The sequence below is a fragment of the Oryctolagus cuniculus genome, chromosome X (genome assembly GCF_964237555.1).
Source record: "Oryctolagus cuniculus chromosome X, mOryCun1.1, whole genome shotgun sequence".
Lineage (NCBI taxonomy): Eukaryota > Metazoa > Chordata > Mammalia > Lagomorpha > Leporidae > Oryctolagus > Oryctolagus cuniculus.
In genome coordinates, this window is record NC_091453.1 from 81750712 (window position 1) to 81767773 (window position 17062).

General features: G+C 37.9%; 1 protein-coding gene across 1 annotated transcript in view; it reads right to left on the reverse strand.

The window, feature by feature from the left end:
- ALG13 (ALG13 UDP-N-acetylglucosaminyltransferase subunit) overlaps positions 1–17062 on the reverse strand; it is a 97100-nt gene that overhangs the window by 49235 nt on the left and 30803 nt on the right. The window contains 6 exon segments of the mRNA XM_017349952.3: positions 129–204; positions 8104–8266; positions 8473–8554; positions 12142–12214; positions 14737–14783; positions 15503–15553. Coding sequence (XP_017205441.2) covers positions 129–204; positions 8104–8266; positions 8473–8554; positions 12142–12214; positions 14737–14783; positions 15503–15553 — 492 coding nt within the window.

The following is a 17062-nucleotide window of genomic DNA, read 5'->3' on the forward strand; positions in this document are numbered from 1 at the left end:
AAAGGAAAACATGACCAACTCTTCCTAAGTTCCATATGGTTAGAATGGACCATGTGACCTTAATTAGTTTAAGTCATGATGTTGTAAGCCAAGAATGTAAAAATTCTTTTCCATAGAAAATATCAGACCTTTGATTCTTCTGTCCCTTGATTGTAGCCCTCTGGTATACTTTCAACATTGCAGCAGGCACCCCACTCCTCAGTCCTAATTAGAAAGATTAAGAGCAAAGAGCTTCATATATAAGTATTACTTAATGTTACTATAGTTACTTAAGTCTAATGACTATACCACCACCTAGTGGTAAAGTAGCTCAATCTCCAAAGTGAAGCAAATACTTTATCCCAATATTTGCATTTATGCTCCCTTTATTTAAGTATGTGCTGTAATACTAGTATACCAAGCATATTATCTCCTATATTTTATACCTCCTATGAAGATACACTTAGGATGCTCCCTGCCTTCAGATGTTCACACCTCTGTGATTCCCCTCTCCTTGAATTTGCTTCTAACCAATAGACGGAATGCATGTGATTACATAAGAACGCAGTACCCATATTACTGGTCTCTCTCCCCTCTGCTGCCCTATAAGGAAGCAAGCAGCCGTATCCACCAATGTGTCAAGGTGATGACAGTTACCTCTGGCTAAATACTAGCAAAAAGATGGAAGCTCTCAGTCCAATAGCTGGAAGGAGTGAACACTGCCAAGAACCAAGTAAAGAAGATCTTTCCTCAAGCCAAAACTCTAGATAGGGGCTGGCACTGTGGTGTGGTGAGTAAAGCTGCCACCTGCAATGCTAGCATTCCATATAGGCGCTGGTTTGTGTTCTGGCTGCTCCACTCCCAATCCAGCTCTCTGATAATGGACTGGGAAAAGCAGTGGAAGATTGCTCAAGTGTTTGGACCTCTGCCATCTGCATGTGAGAACCAGATGAAGCTCCTGGCTTTGGCCTCGCCCAGTACTGGCCATTGTGACCATCTGGAAAGTCCATCAGTGGATGTAAGATTGCTCTCTCACTGTAACTCTTTCAAAAAAAATAAAATCTTAAAAAAAAAAGTCCAGGGCCAGCCTTGTGGCACAGTGGGTTGAGCTGCTACCTGCAATGCTGGTATCACATATAGGCAACGGTTCAAGTCCTGGCTGCTCCACTTCCAATTTAGCTCCCTATTAATGTGCCTGGGAAAGCAGTGAAAAATAGTCCACATGCTAGGGCCCTAGCACCTATGTGGGAGACCTGGATGAAGTTCCTGGCTCCTGGCTTCAGGCTGGCCTAGCTTCAGTCATTTACAGCCACTTTGGGGAAGAGAACAGCAGATGAACATCTCTCCCTCTGTTTCTTCCTCTCTCCTTGTAACTCTGCCTTTCAAATAAATAAATCTTTTAAGAAAGTATTTGATTATTTTTTAAAGATTATTTATTTATTTGAAGCAGAGTTAAAGAGAGAGAGGGAGGGAGAGGCAGAAAGGTTTTCCATCTGCTGGTTCATTCCCCAAATGACCACAACAGCTGAAGCTAGGCTGATCTAAAGCCACGAGCTTCTTCTGGGTCTCCCCACATGAGTACAGGGGCCCAAGCACTTGGGCCATGTTCTACTGCTTTCCCATGCCATAAGCAGAGAGCTGGATCAAAAGAGGAGCAGTTGGGACTAGAACCGGTGTCCATATGGGATGCCAGCATGGAGAAAGAGGTTAGCCTACTACACCACAGTGCTAGCCCCAGTATTTAGTTATAAAAATAACTCCAGATAAGGACTTGTCCAACACCCTCATTATGGTCTTATGACAGCAAAAGCTATGTCATGCCCAGATTACAAACCCATATAAATTGTGAGTTAAATGTCAAGTTGTGGTAATATTGGTATGCAGCAGTAGACAATTAATACATCTTGTTTTCTTACTACTAGCTTCCTTAAGCCTGAAGTCTATAAGACAAACAATCAAGCAATGTTTGGGGCCGGCGCTGTGGCTCACTTGGTTAATCCTCCGCCTGTAGCACCGGCATCCCATATGGGCGCCAGTTTCTAGTCCCGGCTGCTCCTCTTCCAGTCCAGCTCTCTGATGTGGCCCGGGAGAGCAGTGGAGGATGGCCCCAGTGCTTGGGCCCCTGCACCCACATGGGAGACCAGGAAGAAGCACCTGGCTTCGGATCAGCACAGCGCCGGCCGTAGCGGCCATTTGGGGAGTGAACCAACAGAAGGAGGACCTTTCTCTCTGTCTCTCTCACTGTCTATAACTCTACCTGTCAAATAAATAAATTAAAACAAAATAAAGCAATGTTTACCCTGATACATGGTTGCTACTCCCTGTAGTCACAAATAACTTTTTAAAAACCCTCTTTTACAAAAAAAAATGCAAGCATTAAATATCCAAGAAATAGACCTATAGGGCAAAAATCAGAAGAGAACTTGACTAGCACCAAACCTATCTGAATTTCCAGACAGAACTGAGAAACAGGACAAGATATAAGACAATACCCCCTTTACTATCTCAAACCCAGTTTCTGATTAGATCTATTAAATATCATTTGCATCCACAGATACACACAATGTATAAATCCAGAGCATACAGAAGGCAACATTGAAAGCTCCTCAAACACTGTTAGCCTGAGATGTTCTACTAGCTAGGTGTGTATCTCAAGCAACCAATCTACCTGTTATCAGCAACAGAAAGATGGTGCTGATTGAGAATTGCTTCCCACCCCCGCCCTCTGAAGTATGGGTCCACATCAGAACACTTGGAGGTACTTGTCTAAAAATGCAGATTCCTGGTGTGGGCACTGCGGTACAAAGGTTAATTTACCACTTGTGACACTGGCACACCGTATCAGAGTGCCAGGTTGTGTTCCAGTTGCTCTGTTTCCTGGTGATGTGCCCGGGAAGGTAACAGATGATGGCTCAAGGGCTTGGGCCCCTGTCATGCATGCAGGAAGACAGGATGAAGTTCCTGGCTCCTGACTTTGGCCTGACCTAGATCCGGCTATTGCAGTCATTGGAGGAGTGAACCAGAAGGTTGGAAACTAATCAACTGATATCTGTGTGTGAGTGTGTGTTTCAAGTAAATATTTTTTTGTACAGGCTTTGTGTTTTTTTTTAAAAATATGCTTGGTTAAAAACATAAAAGTATGTTCCAAAAATATTTCAGATTTTTTAATTATTGGTAAGATGTTTTCAGCAGAAGGACATGAGTACTAAAAGCAGTATTTTTGAACAACCATCACTCCAACAGGTTTTTCCCCTCAGAAACACATGAGTATCTTTTTTAGTTATGATTTTTCCCTAAAAATCACATGCAAAGTAGAATGATTTCATAAAACATGTGTACAAAAGTTGTTTTTCCCTGTGAAAATGTTATAATAATGACCAAAGTTGTGCATTTTAAGAACTCTAAAGAATTATGACAGATTATGGGTCTTCAGACATACATATATAGAATTTATTCATTTAATTTTACTGAAGGTTTATGAGTAAAAAATTGACATTTTGAGATTTCATTATTCTTTATAGCCTTATCTATACTCATGAGGAACAGTGGTATTTCTACTTACTACTTGTTAAATTCTTTATTTAGTGGGAATTAAGCTTGTGATTATAACTGAAAGCAAAATAAAAACGTAAGGAGGACAGAGGGTGAAAGTGCAGGAGACTAGGAAGTATCATTATGCTCTTTAAAAAAATTTAAGTTATACAAATTTCATGTATTTCATATATACAGATTTAGGAACACAGTGATACTTCCCATCCAACCCCTCCCCCTTGCCCATTCTCCCAACTCTTCTTTCTCCATTATTACCACTCTTAATTTTTTACAAAGATCTACCTTGTTTACTTAATGATCATCAAGTTAACTCTACACTAAGTGTAAGAGTTCAACAAACAGTATGAAGAAAATAAACAGTTCTTCAACAGAATAGACAAGAACTGTAAACAATCATCAAATCTCAAAATGTCCATTTCACTCTAATACATTTTAGGTACTGTATTAGTTACCTTGGACCAGGGAAAACATATGGTACCTGTGTTTTTGGGACTGGCTTATTTCACTAATAATAATGGTTTACAGTTGTATCCATTTTATTGAAAAAGACAGGATTTCTTTCTATTTTTTTTACAATTGAGTACTATCCTACAATGTATATATATCATAAATTCTTTATCCAGTCAAGAGTTGATGGACATCTGGGTTGATTCCAATCTTAGCTATTGTCAATTGTGTTGCAATGAACATGGGGGTATAGAGAACTTTTTTAAATATTTATTTGAAAGGGAGAGTTACACAAAGAGGCAGACAGAGAGGTCTTCCATCCACTGGTTCACTCCCCAACTGGCTACCAATGGCTGGAGCTGCGCCAATCTGAAGTCAGGAGCTAGGAGTCTCTTCTGGGTTTCCCACTTGGGTGCAGAGGCCCAAGGATTTGGGCCATCTTCCACTGCTTTCCCAGGCCGTAGCAGAGAATGGGATCAGAAGTGGAGCAACCAGGACTCAAACCGGTACCCATATGGGATGCCAGCGCTGCAGGCAGCAGCTTTACCTGCTATGCTACAGCGTTGGCCTCCAGATAACTCTCTATATGCTGTTTTCTTTTGGTTTGGGTAAATTCCCAGGAGATGGCTGGGTCACATGGTAGGTCTATATTCAGATTTCTGAGGTATCTTTTCCCCCATATCCTCACCAGCATTTTTTTTTTTTTTAATTTCTGTATGAGAGACATTCTAATAGTGAGCTGAAAACTCCATGTGGTTTTGATTTGCATTTCCCTAATGGCTAATGATCCTGAGCATTTTTTTTCAAGTGTCTGTTGGCCATTTGAATTTCCTCTCTTGAAAAATGCCTCTTCAAGTCCTTCGCTCACTTCTTAACTGGATTGCTTGCTTTGTTGTTGTTGAATTTATCACTCTGTTCTTAAAACTGTATATATGGTGTAGTGGATCAAGCTGTCGCCTGCAGCACTGGCATCCCATATGGACACTGGGGCTCGAGTCCTGGCTGCTCCACTTCTGATCCAGCTTCCTGCTAATGCAGCTGGGAAAGCAGCGGACAATGGCCCAAGTGCTTGGGCCCTTGCGCCCAAGTAGGAGCCCTGGAGGAAGCTTCTGGCTTCAGCCTAGCTCAGCCCCAGCCATTGTGGCCATCTGGGGAGTGAACCAGGGGATGGAAGACCTGTTTCTCCATATCTTTCTCTCTCTCTGTAACTCTGCCTTTCAAATGAAAAAAATAAATCTTTAAAATGCTGCATATTTGAAATATGTGAAACTTCCTGTTATATAATTTTTAAAAAGACAAAAAATTATTTATTTATTTGAAAGGCAGACACACACACACACACTCAGAGACAGAGAGGGAGAGAGAGCTTCCATTTACTGTCTCATTACCCAAATAGCCTCAGCGTCTAGGTCTGGACCAGGTTGAATCCAGGAGTCAGGAAGTCCATCCTGGACTCCTACATGGGTATTGAGGACCCAAGTACCTGGGTTATCTTTCACTGCCTTTGCAGGCACATTAGTAGGAAGCCACATCAAAAGCAGAGCAGCTGGGACTTGAACCAATATTACAGTATGGGATGCCATGGTCACAAACAGCAGCTTGACCCAGTGTGGTACAATGTCAGCCCCATTGTGCCAACATCTTTTAATGTAAAAATAGTAACCTTTCAAAAATATTTTAATATGAATTATTCAGAGAGATGTGTCTATGGCTTTCCATCTCTTCTAGTCCATTGCTCTCAAAATGTAGTCTACTGATGACAGTAGCCTCAGAGCTGTAACCTACTAGTCTATGACAAGAAAGTGCTGACAGAGTGTTTATAAATTTTATAGCACCTTATTTGCATTATTTCTTACCTATAGAAAGTAATAATAATGCAAATTATCTTGTATTGTCACATCTTTATTTCTCTTATTTTTACTAATTGCTTTATATTGTATTCAATGAGTTTATCTCCAATATATTGGGGAAAAAATTTCAATGATCATGATCTTTAACCAAAAATGATTTTACAAGTAATGCTCTAAAAAATGAAGAAGTGGTTGTAGGCATAAATATGCTGACCAAAGCTGCCTATAAATGTTGCAGAATAATTGAAGAACCTCACCCAAGAGAAGAACTAGATATGGCAAAATGTAAGTGATCATTGTAACATCACAGTGAAGAGTGCAAGAAGACAAGAAAACCATGCAAGGATTAGTGTATGATATGGAAATGCAGAGTCTGCTTCAAGATTATACTGGAATACAAAGATTAGAAATAAGATTTGAGATCTGATTCACAAAAAATAATCTATGCCTGGACCCATTTTCTTAAGATACACAACCAAGCCATTAAGTGAACCAAATAATCCAAAAGGGCTTACAGTAGAATATAATGAATTTTGTAAATAAATACTTTAAAAAATAGATTCATGCTCTCATCCTGACCTCATATTTTGTGAAAGTAGGCCCAGGAATTTGCCTTTCTAAGAAGCATTCTGAGCAATTTGTATTCAATTAAAGTTTGAGAATCATGGGATTAGATTGACAGAATGGGAGAAAATATTTGCAAGCTACTTATCCAATAAAGGATGCATATCCAGGATGTATCAGCAACAAAAAAACCACCACTCCAGTTATGGAATGGACAAAGGGTCTGAATACAGTTCTCAAAAGAAGAAATACAAACGGCCAACAAATATATGAAGAAGTGCTCAATATCCCTAGCTATCAGGAAAATGCAAATCAAAATCATAATGAGATATCACTTCACCCCTGTCTGATGGCTATTATACAAAAGACAGCAACAAATGCTGGCAAGGACATGGAAAAAAGGGAATTAATTTTTACACTGTTGGTGGGAATGTAAATTAGTGCAGTTATTAGCCTAGTTATTATCTATTTAAAATAGATGTTCCAAAGATCCAGGAATCCCACTACTGGGTATATACACAAAAGACATGAACACATTGTATCAAAAAGGTATGTGCACATTTATAACAGCACTGTTCACAACAGCCAAACTATGGAATCAGCCAAGGTGTCCATCATCAAATGCATTGATAATGTGTGTTTTGAGTGTGTACACATATACATGTATATGTATGTATGTACATATAATCTAAGTCATAAACTTACACACACACAGTGGAATATAATCCAGCTATTAAAAAGAATGAAATTCTATCATTTGCAGCAAAATGTTTAGAATTGGAAGACATCATATTGAGTGAAATAAGCCAGACCCCAAAAGACAAATACTGCATCATCTCCCTTATACGTGGGAGCTAAAATTAAAAAAAAAAAGATGAAATGTCCAAGTGCATCAGCATTACTACAAACAGTGTTTTGTCAAACTTGCTTTTCAGTATTTGTCAAATTGATACAAATTATATACTACTATAGTTTTAATGATTTTGTAACTATTTTAAAATTTACTTTGAGTGAAGTTGAACATCTTGTTCTCTGACAATGTATAGCTCTTGACTTTTGCTGTTGCACTATGGTCTTTTTATTTGTTGAATTTTTTATTTAGTGGAGCCAATATGCTTTTAACTATAAAGTAAATTTAAAATGTTATCTCAAAATATATTTTAAAATTAAAAAAATGGATTGTGACTTGAACAGAATCCCTGAAGTATGAGTACCTCACAATATAACAAATTTTGGGGGGAAGGGTGAGCATTGTGGCACAGCAAGTTAAGCCACCTCTTGTGGTATCTGCATCCCATATAGGAGTGCCAGTTGGAGTCCCAGCTACCCCCTTACAATTCAGCTTTCTGCTAATGCAGCTGAGAAGGCAACTGATGATGGACTAAGTACTTGAATCCCTACCATCATCAAGAGACACCTGGCTCCTAGCTTAGTCCTTGCCCAGCCTTGGTTATCACCGACATTCGGGGAGTTATGCCAGCAGATGGAGGATCTCTGTTTTCCCCTCTCTCTGTCACTCTGCCTTTCAAGTAAATATATAAAATCTTTAAAAAACATTTTTTGGTAAATTTTCTCTTCCTTATTTAAAAATATGTATCTCTACCACACATGTATGTCAGTTAAGTCATAAACTTGCCAGGCCCCTTCCACTTTCAAATGATGCACAGAAACATAATTGTCATGTAGTTGTCATCCCCTTTCCCTTTATTACCTATCCGGAGTTGAATTCTTGTAATCGATATGGGCATCATCAGTTGCAGTCAGAGCATTATTTCTGTTCTTCCTGGAATTACTTCGAAACAATTCAACTGCAGTTTTCAAAACTTGTTCATCCACAACAAACACATCTTTATAGAGGATTTCATACAATACAGCTGAAGGAAAAAAAAATGGCCAAAAGTTCAATTGTCAAAACAAGATGTTTTTCATTTCAATGTGAAAAAAGCCAAAGCCCAACACGCAAATTTAATGAGCACCCACAAGGTTTTAAAGGGGGTTCTTTATGGTCGGTACTTCAATTTAAAGACTGGCAACATATCATCTGAAATTACATCCAAATATTAATAAAGATTTCACATACCCTGACAAACAGCTGCACTTGACTGAAACTGTTTTGAATATACAGAATCATAATGACCACTACTGGAAGAGCACAGCAGAATCTGATGAAAAAGAGTAATTAAATGTTATTCCATGCAACTAAACTGATAATTAACTTGAAATTAGTAATTGATTAAATGAAGTTTTAAGATATGATTTTTTAAAACTAAATACAAATAAATAAGCTATGCTCAAAGACATTTCTTGACAGTGACTTTTAAATAACAAGATTAAAATTATTACTGAAGTTATAGTATGCACCTCCATCATATTCTTTTTTTTTTTTTTTTTGACAGGCAGAGTGGACAGTGAGAGAGACAGAGAGAAAGGTCTTCCTTTTGCCATTGGTTCACCCTCCAATGGCCGCTGCGGCCGGCGCACCGCGCTGATCCGATGGCAGGAGCCAGGTACTTATCCTGGTCTCCCATGGGGTGCAGGGCCCAAGGACTTGGGCCATCCTCCACTGCACTCCCTGGCCACAGCAGAGAGCTGGCCTAGAAGAGGGGCAACCGGGACAGAATCTGGCGCCCCGACCGGGACTAGAACCCGGTGTGCCAGCGCCGCAAGGCGGAGGATTAGCCTAGTGAGCCGCGGCGCCGGCCCATCATATTCTTTTAATACACTAAATAAGTCTTGATGTACAAATCTGCATTAAGATGGGATTTTGTTTTTATAACCTTAGTTACTGAACATAACAGAAATCAAAAAAAAACCAAATTAATTTCCAACAATGACTGGAGAGATTAAATAAAATTTCAAAGTCAGACTAAGGAGAGCAAATTCATGCAATTTATTCAAAAGGTTATCCACTCTACTAAATAGCAATATATCAATATATTACATAGGAACAAGACTGCTAAAAAGGCTTTCTTAATGAATTAAGGCTACAAAAACAAGAGGTTAACATTTTAGCTGATTCCTTCACGCCATAGTTTTTTCAAAACAATCCAAAGGTCATGCTTGCTAACCCAAATTTTTCAACAAAAATGTTCCATTTGATTAAATGTGTTTACATAACTATTCCCTAATATTTATGAAGTTTTGTTTTAAAAAATTGTCTTGTTTAAGTGATATAATCCCTAGGGATTAAGAAAGTGCTCTCTGGTATCAGAAACCTGAGATACTGAAGGCAAGTTAGGGCTCTAAGGGAAGGATGTTGCCACCAAGCTTCCTTAGCAGAAAATTATCCTAAGTACTCTTTTTTCTACTTTCCTATACCACCCTGGACTAACCCAATGATCTTCTGATTCCACATCTATTTTTGTTCCCTAGTCATGTTTTGAAATCACAATTCTAACTCTGTCAGTATAATCCATTTCAAAGTACTGAGGGCAAGTGTCAAGCTAAGGTAACTCACAGTAAAGTTTATGTTATGAATAAGTTTTACTTACTAGAAGTAGTATATACATTTAAGAGAAGTTTATTAACTCAATAGTGAGCAGATTTTAAGCAGAGTAGCCCTTTGTACTTTGAGCTGAAAACTCCAACTAAAAAAGGTTAATAACCAGAGGCAATTGTTAAGGAGTAAAGGAGCACAGCTAACCAGAATTGATGAATAAACAAACAGTTCTTGGAGAAAGAAAAGAGACGATTGCACAATTTCTCTATTCAACTGGCAAGAAGTTCCATTTTCAATGGAAGAAGCAGTATGTTCCTGGGGGTATCTCAATCTAAATAGTAATTCTCTCATATATACTTGTAGGTGGTGTGTTAGTTGAAGGGGTGTAGGCAGGTGGGATGTAATGGCTATAAAGTAGTGAAAATGAGATCTACATGAGAAAGATAACTAAAAGGAACAAGTAAATAAAATGTTAAGTATGATACTATCTATGTTTTTAAAAAAATACATACACAAATACAAAGAGAATGATACAGAAGGCTCACCCTCAATACTTACTTATTACCTGGCAATGCACAAGACTGAAGAAAATGAATGGAGATTTTACTTTTCACTCTACAATGTAAGATTTAAGTTTTATTTTGTATTTAAAATAAGTATTATTTTTGTTCTTTCTAGATAGAGCAAATGATCTGAGTACAGATGGCTAACTTTCAGTAGAATTCACTTTGATACTGAATACATTTAGGAAGTTGAGGATAAATAGATAGACTGCAGAGTTAAGTCGATAGAGAAGGTTACAAGTACCAAGGTGAACATGAGCATTTATTTCTTTGGAAGTTTTCTCTTAAACATGTTAGAAGATTGATTAATGTTTACTACCTTTAATAAAGTCACTCTTGAAATCTCAATTCAAATATCAATATTAGCAGTCTGGAGATACAACAACAAAGTTTTAGACAAAGTGAAGTGTCACACAATAAAAGCACCTGGCTTTTGCATAAATTTCAATATGAACATACTTGCACTATAAATGATGTGTTCTGATTGTACACACTCAAGAGGCCTGACATCTTGTATTCCTATGGATCACTGCATCCATGTGGGAGACCCAGAGGAAGATCCTGGCTTTGGACCAGCCCTGCTCAGGCCATTGTGACCATATGCACAGTGAACCAGCAGATGGAAGAGCTCTCTGTCTGTCTCTCTAACTCTGCCTTTCAAATAAATAAATAAATCTTTAGAAAAAAACAATACAGGGACCTAGATCAGAAGCAGAGCAGTCAGGACTCAAACATGAGGTGTCAGCATCAACAAGCAGTGGCTTATCCCACTGTGCCACAACACTGGCCCCTTTTATGCTCTTAGCACATACTTTTATGATAAAATTTATCACTTCACTGTAATTATCTATTTCCACGTCAATCTTTATAGTCCCTTAAGTCTTTGGAGGACAAGGATTTTACCGTTTCATTTTGGTCTCCCAAAAAGCCCCCCAAAAAATGTTTGTTATACTATAGGGGCTCAATGTCTGCTGAACAAATTAAATGGTGGCCATTGGTTAAAAAAATGTCTCAATTTATACTTTTCTTTTAAATTGTCTGTTATTTGGTCTTTACTAAACCACTTCCCCGCTTCAGACCGCTTTAGGTCTTTTGCCTAAATTACTGTAATGGCCTCCTAACAATTCTCCTAGTGTCAAGTCTTATTTTATCATCATTAAAACTGTTGCCTGTATTGTGCTCCATGGTGTGAAAAAAAGGCTTGTAAAACTAAAACTAGATAGTCCTACATTCACTAATCAAATGAAGATAAAAGCCTTTTCTTAAAAATTTTTTGCAAGTAAAAAACAAACTTTTTATAAGTTATATGCTAGAAAACAATTTAGTTATCTGCTGAGTGGCCACAACCAAAAGAACCTATTTTTTCTCCAAGCACATTATTAGGCAGAACATTGTCCCTGCCCTCAAGAAACTTTCAGACTAATGGGAAAAATAAATAGACATAAAAATAGATACCAGAAAGTTGCTCTAGGAAGCTGCTAAAGAGGGACAAAGAGCGGATCTGCCTCCAGGGGCCAGAGGCATGGGCAAAGTCTCAGAAGAAGGGATATTTGAAGTACAAAGGGACTGAAAGCCTGAAAGCCCTAGCATATGGTAGCATGTTACACACAGGAAGACAATGAAGCAAGCAAGGAAAGGTTTGAGACCACCTTAGCTTCAGGGCTTGAATCTCATCCTCTAGTCAAAGAGTAAGCAATAAACAGCATCATTCAACTTCTTTTTAATCAACATTCAATTATCTTCTTACCTTGTCTTCATAGCCATTATCTGTGACATAAGTTGGAGGTTTTCCAGGATAACGATAAAGAATGAAATCTCGACTATCATTAAAAAACAAAGGGGAAAAGATAATTTGGTATATAGAAGAGATAGTTTATTTGAAAAGCAAATGTTGACAATTTTTTTTTTTGTAAAAGGTCAGATAACAGCCACAGACAATGCATAAGTGAATAAGCATGACTATGTTCCAGTAAAATTTACTTAATTTAAGAGTTAGGTGCTGTAAACTCTTTTCTGACTCTGTTAAATTAAACTAAATTATGGGGTGATTTCAAGTGCTAAATCTTACATTTAAGGTTTTTATTTCTGATTTATGTGATAACCAAAGAGTCACAGATTTTGTGTTCTATTGAAGTAATCTATTGTGTTCTCTACTGTCTCTTAAGTTCTAAATGCTAGAAAGCATTGTCTTAAATATGTACTTATTTAAAAATATTTGGTCACTTTATGATTAAATCTGTTCTAAAACTGGTAAATTCACCGTGACTACATGGATGATATTATTTCACAATGTTAAGGAATTCCATTTTGACCAGATACTTTAAAATCTCTTCCCCCAAGGCCAGTGCTGTGGTGCAGCGGGTTAACGCCCTGGCCTGAAGCGCCAGTATCCCATATGGGCAATGGTTCAAGTCCTGGCTGCTCCACTTCTGATCCAGCTCTCTGCTATGGCCTGGGAAACCAGCAGAAGATGGCTCAAGTCCTTGGGCCCCTGCACCCACGTAGGAGACACAGAAGTTCCTGGGTCCTGGCTTTGGATCAGCACAGCTCTGGCCATTGTGGACAATTGGGGAATGAACCACTGAATGGAAGACCTTTTTCTCTCTCTCTCTGCCTCTCCTCTCTCTGTGTAACTGACTTCCAAATAAATAAATCTTTAAAAAAAATCTCTTGGCCCTTTAACATACTTTCTGAAAATCAAGGTTATGAATTCTTTGGGCTTTGATATTTTCAGATGAGCCCCTGGAAATGTCAAAGATATATCTCTCATCTTGTAGAGAAAACAATCAATTAGGCTATTTGGATTATATTAAACACTGCCAAGATGTGAAATGATGCTAAACTTCAGTTATAAGCACTTTTTTTTCCCAGCTGCTCCAGTCTCTGGCTTGCAGGCCAGATTCAACTTCTTTAAGTCGGGCTACAGAGTAAGTACCAGTAAAATCTGAAGGCTCAGGAAATTAGGCTAAGCAACCAGGGAGGCCAGATTTTTTCCTCTTTTCTCTTCCAGCCTCTCCACTCCGATGTATGGTTTGATTCCCAGACCTTATAAAAGGGATGACTGACCTTTTCTGTAATAATACCTAGCCATAATACAGAGGACAAAATAGCATAGCCAGAAAATGAAAGATTAAATTATGCTATGATTTTACAGCTAGATTTATTTTTCTGTGTGCATGGCCAATGGGCAGAACTCCCCTTTTAAATCAAATTGAAGGGGCGATAGGAAGTTTTTCTGATGACCTCAAAATATATAAACAAGTCACCACATTTGATATCACCTAAAAGGTGATAGTTCTCCTCATGGGCACTGATTTAACGCATAGCAAAATACTAAGTACCAGAATTTTCCCATTACCATAGGTTTCTAGCTCACCCTGTCAATGTTAAAAGAAATCTTCAAAAATTAGGGATGGGACTGAACACCCTATTGAATGATATCATAAAGGATGCCAATTTGGTCTACTTTTATAGAAGAGACCTGGAGAAAGAGGAGAGAGCTAAGCAGAAGAAGCAATGTAAGGATAGGTGGCAGGCCAAGTAAGGCTGCTTTATGCAGTGATCTGCCATCAAGAAGACCCAACAAGGCCAGTCCAACCTCAAATGGCACCTGTTTCAATATGAAGAACTAGAGCATTAGGCAAGCAGCTGTTGTGATAGAAACAGAGCCCTGTCAGCTCTGCCAAGAAGCAGGCCACTGGAAATGAAACTGTCCTGGGGGGTCGAAGGACTCCTGGGTCGGAGCCACAGACCCTGTTGGCCACAAGCTAAAAGACCCTTCATTCTGTCCAGCTTCAAATTCTAACCACTGCTACTGTGGTGATGGCCTAGGGTCAGTGACATTGCAGGAAAAACCGTGAATTTCCATTTAGAGACACGACCTGTTCTGTACTAGCTTCCTGTTCAGACTAGCTCTCTTCTTAGTCCAGCCTCATAAAGGAGTCAACAACATTCCTTCCTTAAGGAGTTTCATACCTCCTTTGTAATGTCTCTTCAAGTACCCCATGGATAGGTCTGGGCCTCACACGTACCTGGCCAGGTCAGGCCTTAAAGTCTATCCAAATATTAAGCCCAAAAAGCCCCTCCTGTTAATTTCTATTTGCCTTTAAATGAGTTAAAAACCTACACCACCCATCTCCACTATCAAAGAGACTATCTATAGGATTCTCCAACCAAAAACTACACCAAACTAACATTGCTTAGACCTCTTCATTTTACATATCAGTATATCAGACCTTAAGTTTTCCCAATCCAAAACGGACTTTAATAGGAAACTTACATTCATGGGCTCATGGCTGCATGCACCCACATTCACATATCTCTTAAAGGGAATACAACTTACTTGTAAATTAGAGAAAGAGCTTTTATTTCCAGCTGGCCAGCACTTTCCTAAAGATAAATAGTACACAGTTTTTAAAACCATTCTGTAGTTAGGAGGTAGAAGATTTGCAAATTCAGCATTTTTTTTTTTTTTTAGTTGCTTAGCACTGTTTTAGATAAAGAACTTGTAGAACACACTTTAACTTGTTTTGAGGCTTGGAATACTGTGATAGTTACTCATTAACATAAACTTATCCTGGAAAAAACTACCTAACTAAGCCCTTCTTAGTTAGCCATTAAGTAATAATAGCCTTTCAAATGGGAGCTTTAAAAGGCACAATGAAAATGCAACTTAAGAATACAAAGGTAGCAGGATATATTCTGTCTATGTGTTATAAGCCTAGAACTATGGAATTAATTGCATTACATAAAAATTATGTCTATGTGAAGTGCATAAAAGGAGGATAACTACAAATCAGGGGAATTAGTTAAATAACAATACAAAAATAACATTCATCACCACCCTCCTCCCCCATTAAAGTGAAAAGCCTTAAGTTTGTCCTTTTCTCAAGCAGTGTGTACTCTGCCTAGCCTATGGATCAGACTGTTAACAATTGTCAATATTCAACACAAAACAAGATCCACTGCCAGTCTCTAAACTTTTCCAAAAATTAGTTGACTCAACACAGCTGGCTACTTAAGTATTTTGGGCCTGGATAAAGCAACACAGATTTAGGCTACTATTCCAAATAACTCTGAAAAGATTAAACCCCCATATTTGATCTTACCTTGGGATCTCCCAACCGTTCCAGGTATTTCTCAAAAGATCCCTCCACATACTTCAAAAATAAAACAAACTTGACTTAACCAAATACATAGCATTACTGAAATCTGATTATATTTTGCAATATTATGTTCCAATGGGTTTTGTGGTTAGCTCAACAATTATAGTATTAAATTACTATTTTGCACAGCACCTCAAGAAGATTTGTACATACACAACAGTTATGAGTGGAGAAACACTATCCTATCAAAGTATCTTAGGAGTTGCTCTTAGCTTATCCACATACCAGTGCATTTCATCAAATGGTATGCCTCTGAGCTTCTTTTGAAATGCCAGCTTAAAATAATTTGATGATTTTCATGAATCAAATAAGACTGATAATTATAAGGACTTCAAATTCGGCAGGAGACATGCATTTACAAAGTTAAACTGAGGAACTTTAAAGAGAACCTGAATCATTCATTTCAAAAAAAGCTCAGGCACAAGAGAACTTTTATGGGCGATGGAAACATTCTGTATCTTGACTGTGATGGCAGTTGCATGATTCTGTGTCACTGCAACACTAAAAATGCTAAACTTAAAATGATGAATTTTATTGAATGTAAAATGTACTAAATAAAACTAAAATCAAATTAAATTCAGGAAACATAAGATTTCTAGTTTGATGCCCACATATCATTAGTCTTAAATCAATTTTTAAGTTTTCCTCATTTATTTTCAAGAGTTTTGAGGGATAATTAACATACAATACACTGTTCAATTTAAATAGTACAAATTACAAATGCATCCATGAAACCATCCATACAATTGAGATCGTGAATTATCTATCACCCCTATAAGTTTCCTTGTGCCCATTTATAACTAATATATAGCCACTGATCTACTCTCTGTCACTACAGATTGGCTTATATTGTTCTAGTTTTAAATAAAGGAAATCACACAGAATAAACTTTGGGGAAGGAGGGAGTGCCTGGCTTCTCACATTCAGTGTAATTATTTTGAGATTCATCCATGTAGTTTTAAGATTTTACACACATCTTTGTTATTCAAAATGTAGTCCATGAACCAACAGCAAGCATCACTTGGGAGTTTGTTAAATGCAGAAATCTCAGATTCCAGTTCAGACCTACTGAATCAGAACTGTAGTTTAACAAGATCCCCAGGTGATTTGTATGCACAAAAATACTTGAGATGCACTGCTTTACACCACAGTCTTGCATTTGAAGTAATGTCACTAATAATCCTTTCCCCAGGTGTGAAGAGGACTACAATCAAGCTTCAAGGTAATAAGCTTACAAGTCAAGAAGCCATCACATAGTTTACTGAAACCTGTTGAGAAAATTAAGAGTAAACCTCGAACAGCGGGAAGGCAAATACCCTCAACATAGTCAGAAGAAATCAAATAGTAATGGAAGGGCTAGAAGGGTCAAAAAAATAAACAGCCATACAAAAAGGCACACTTCAAATTAGACCTTGAAAGTTGTTTTACTTAAAATCAATCATTAGTGGCAGAATTCCAATACTACAATTTGTCAAATGTAAGGACTAGGAGTTTGAGTAATTT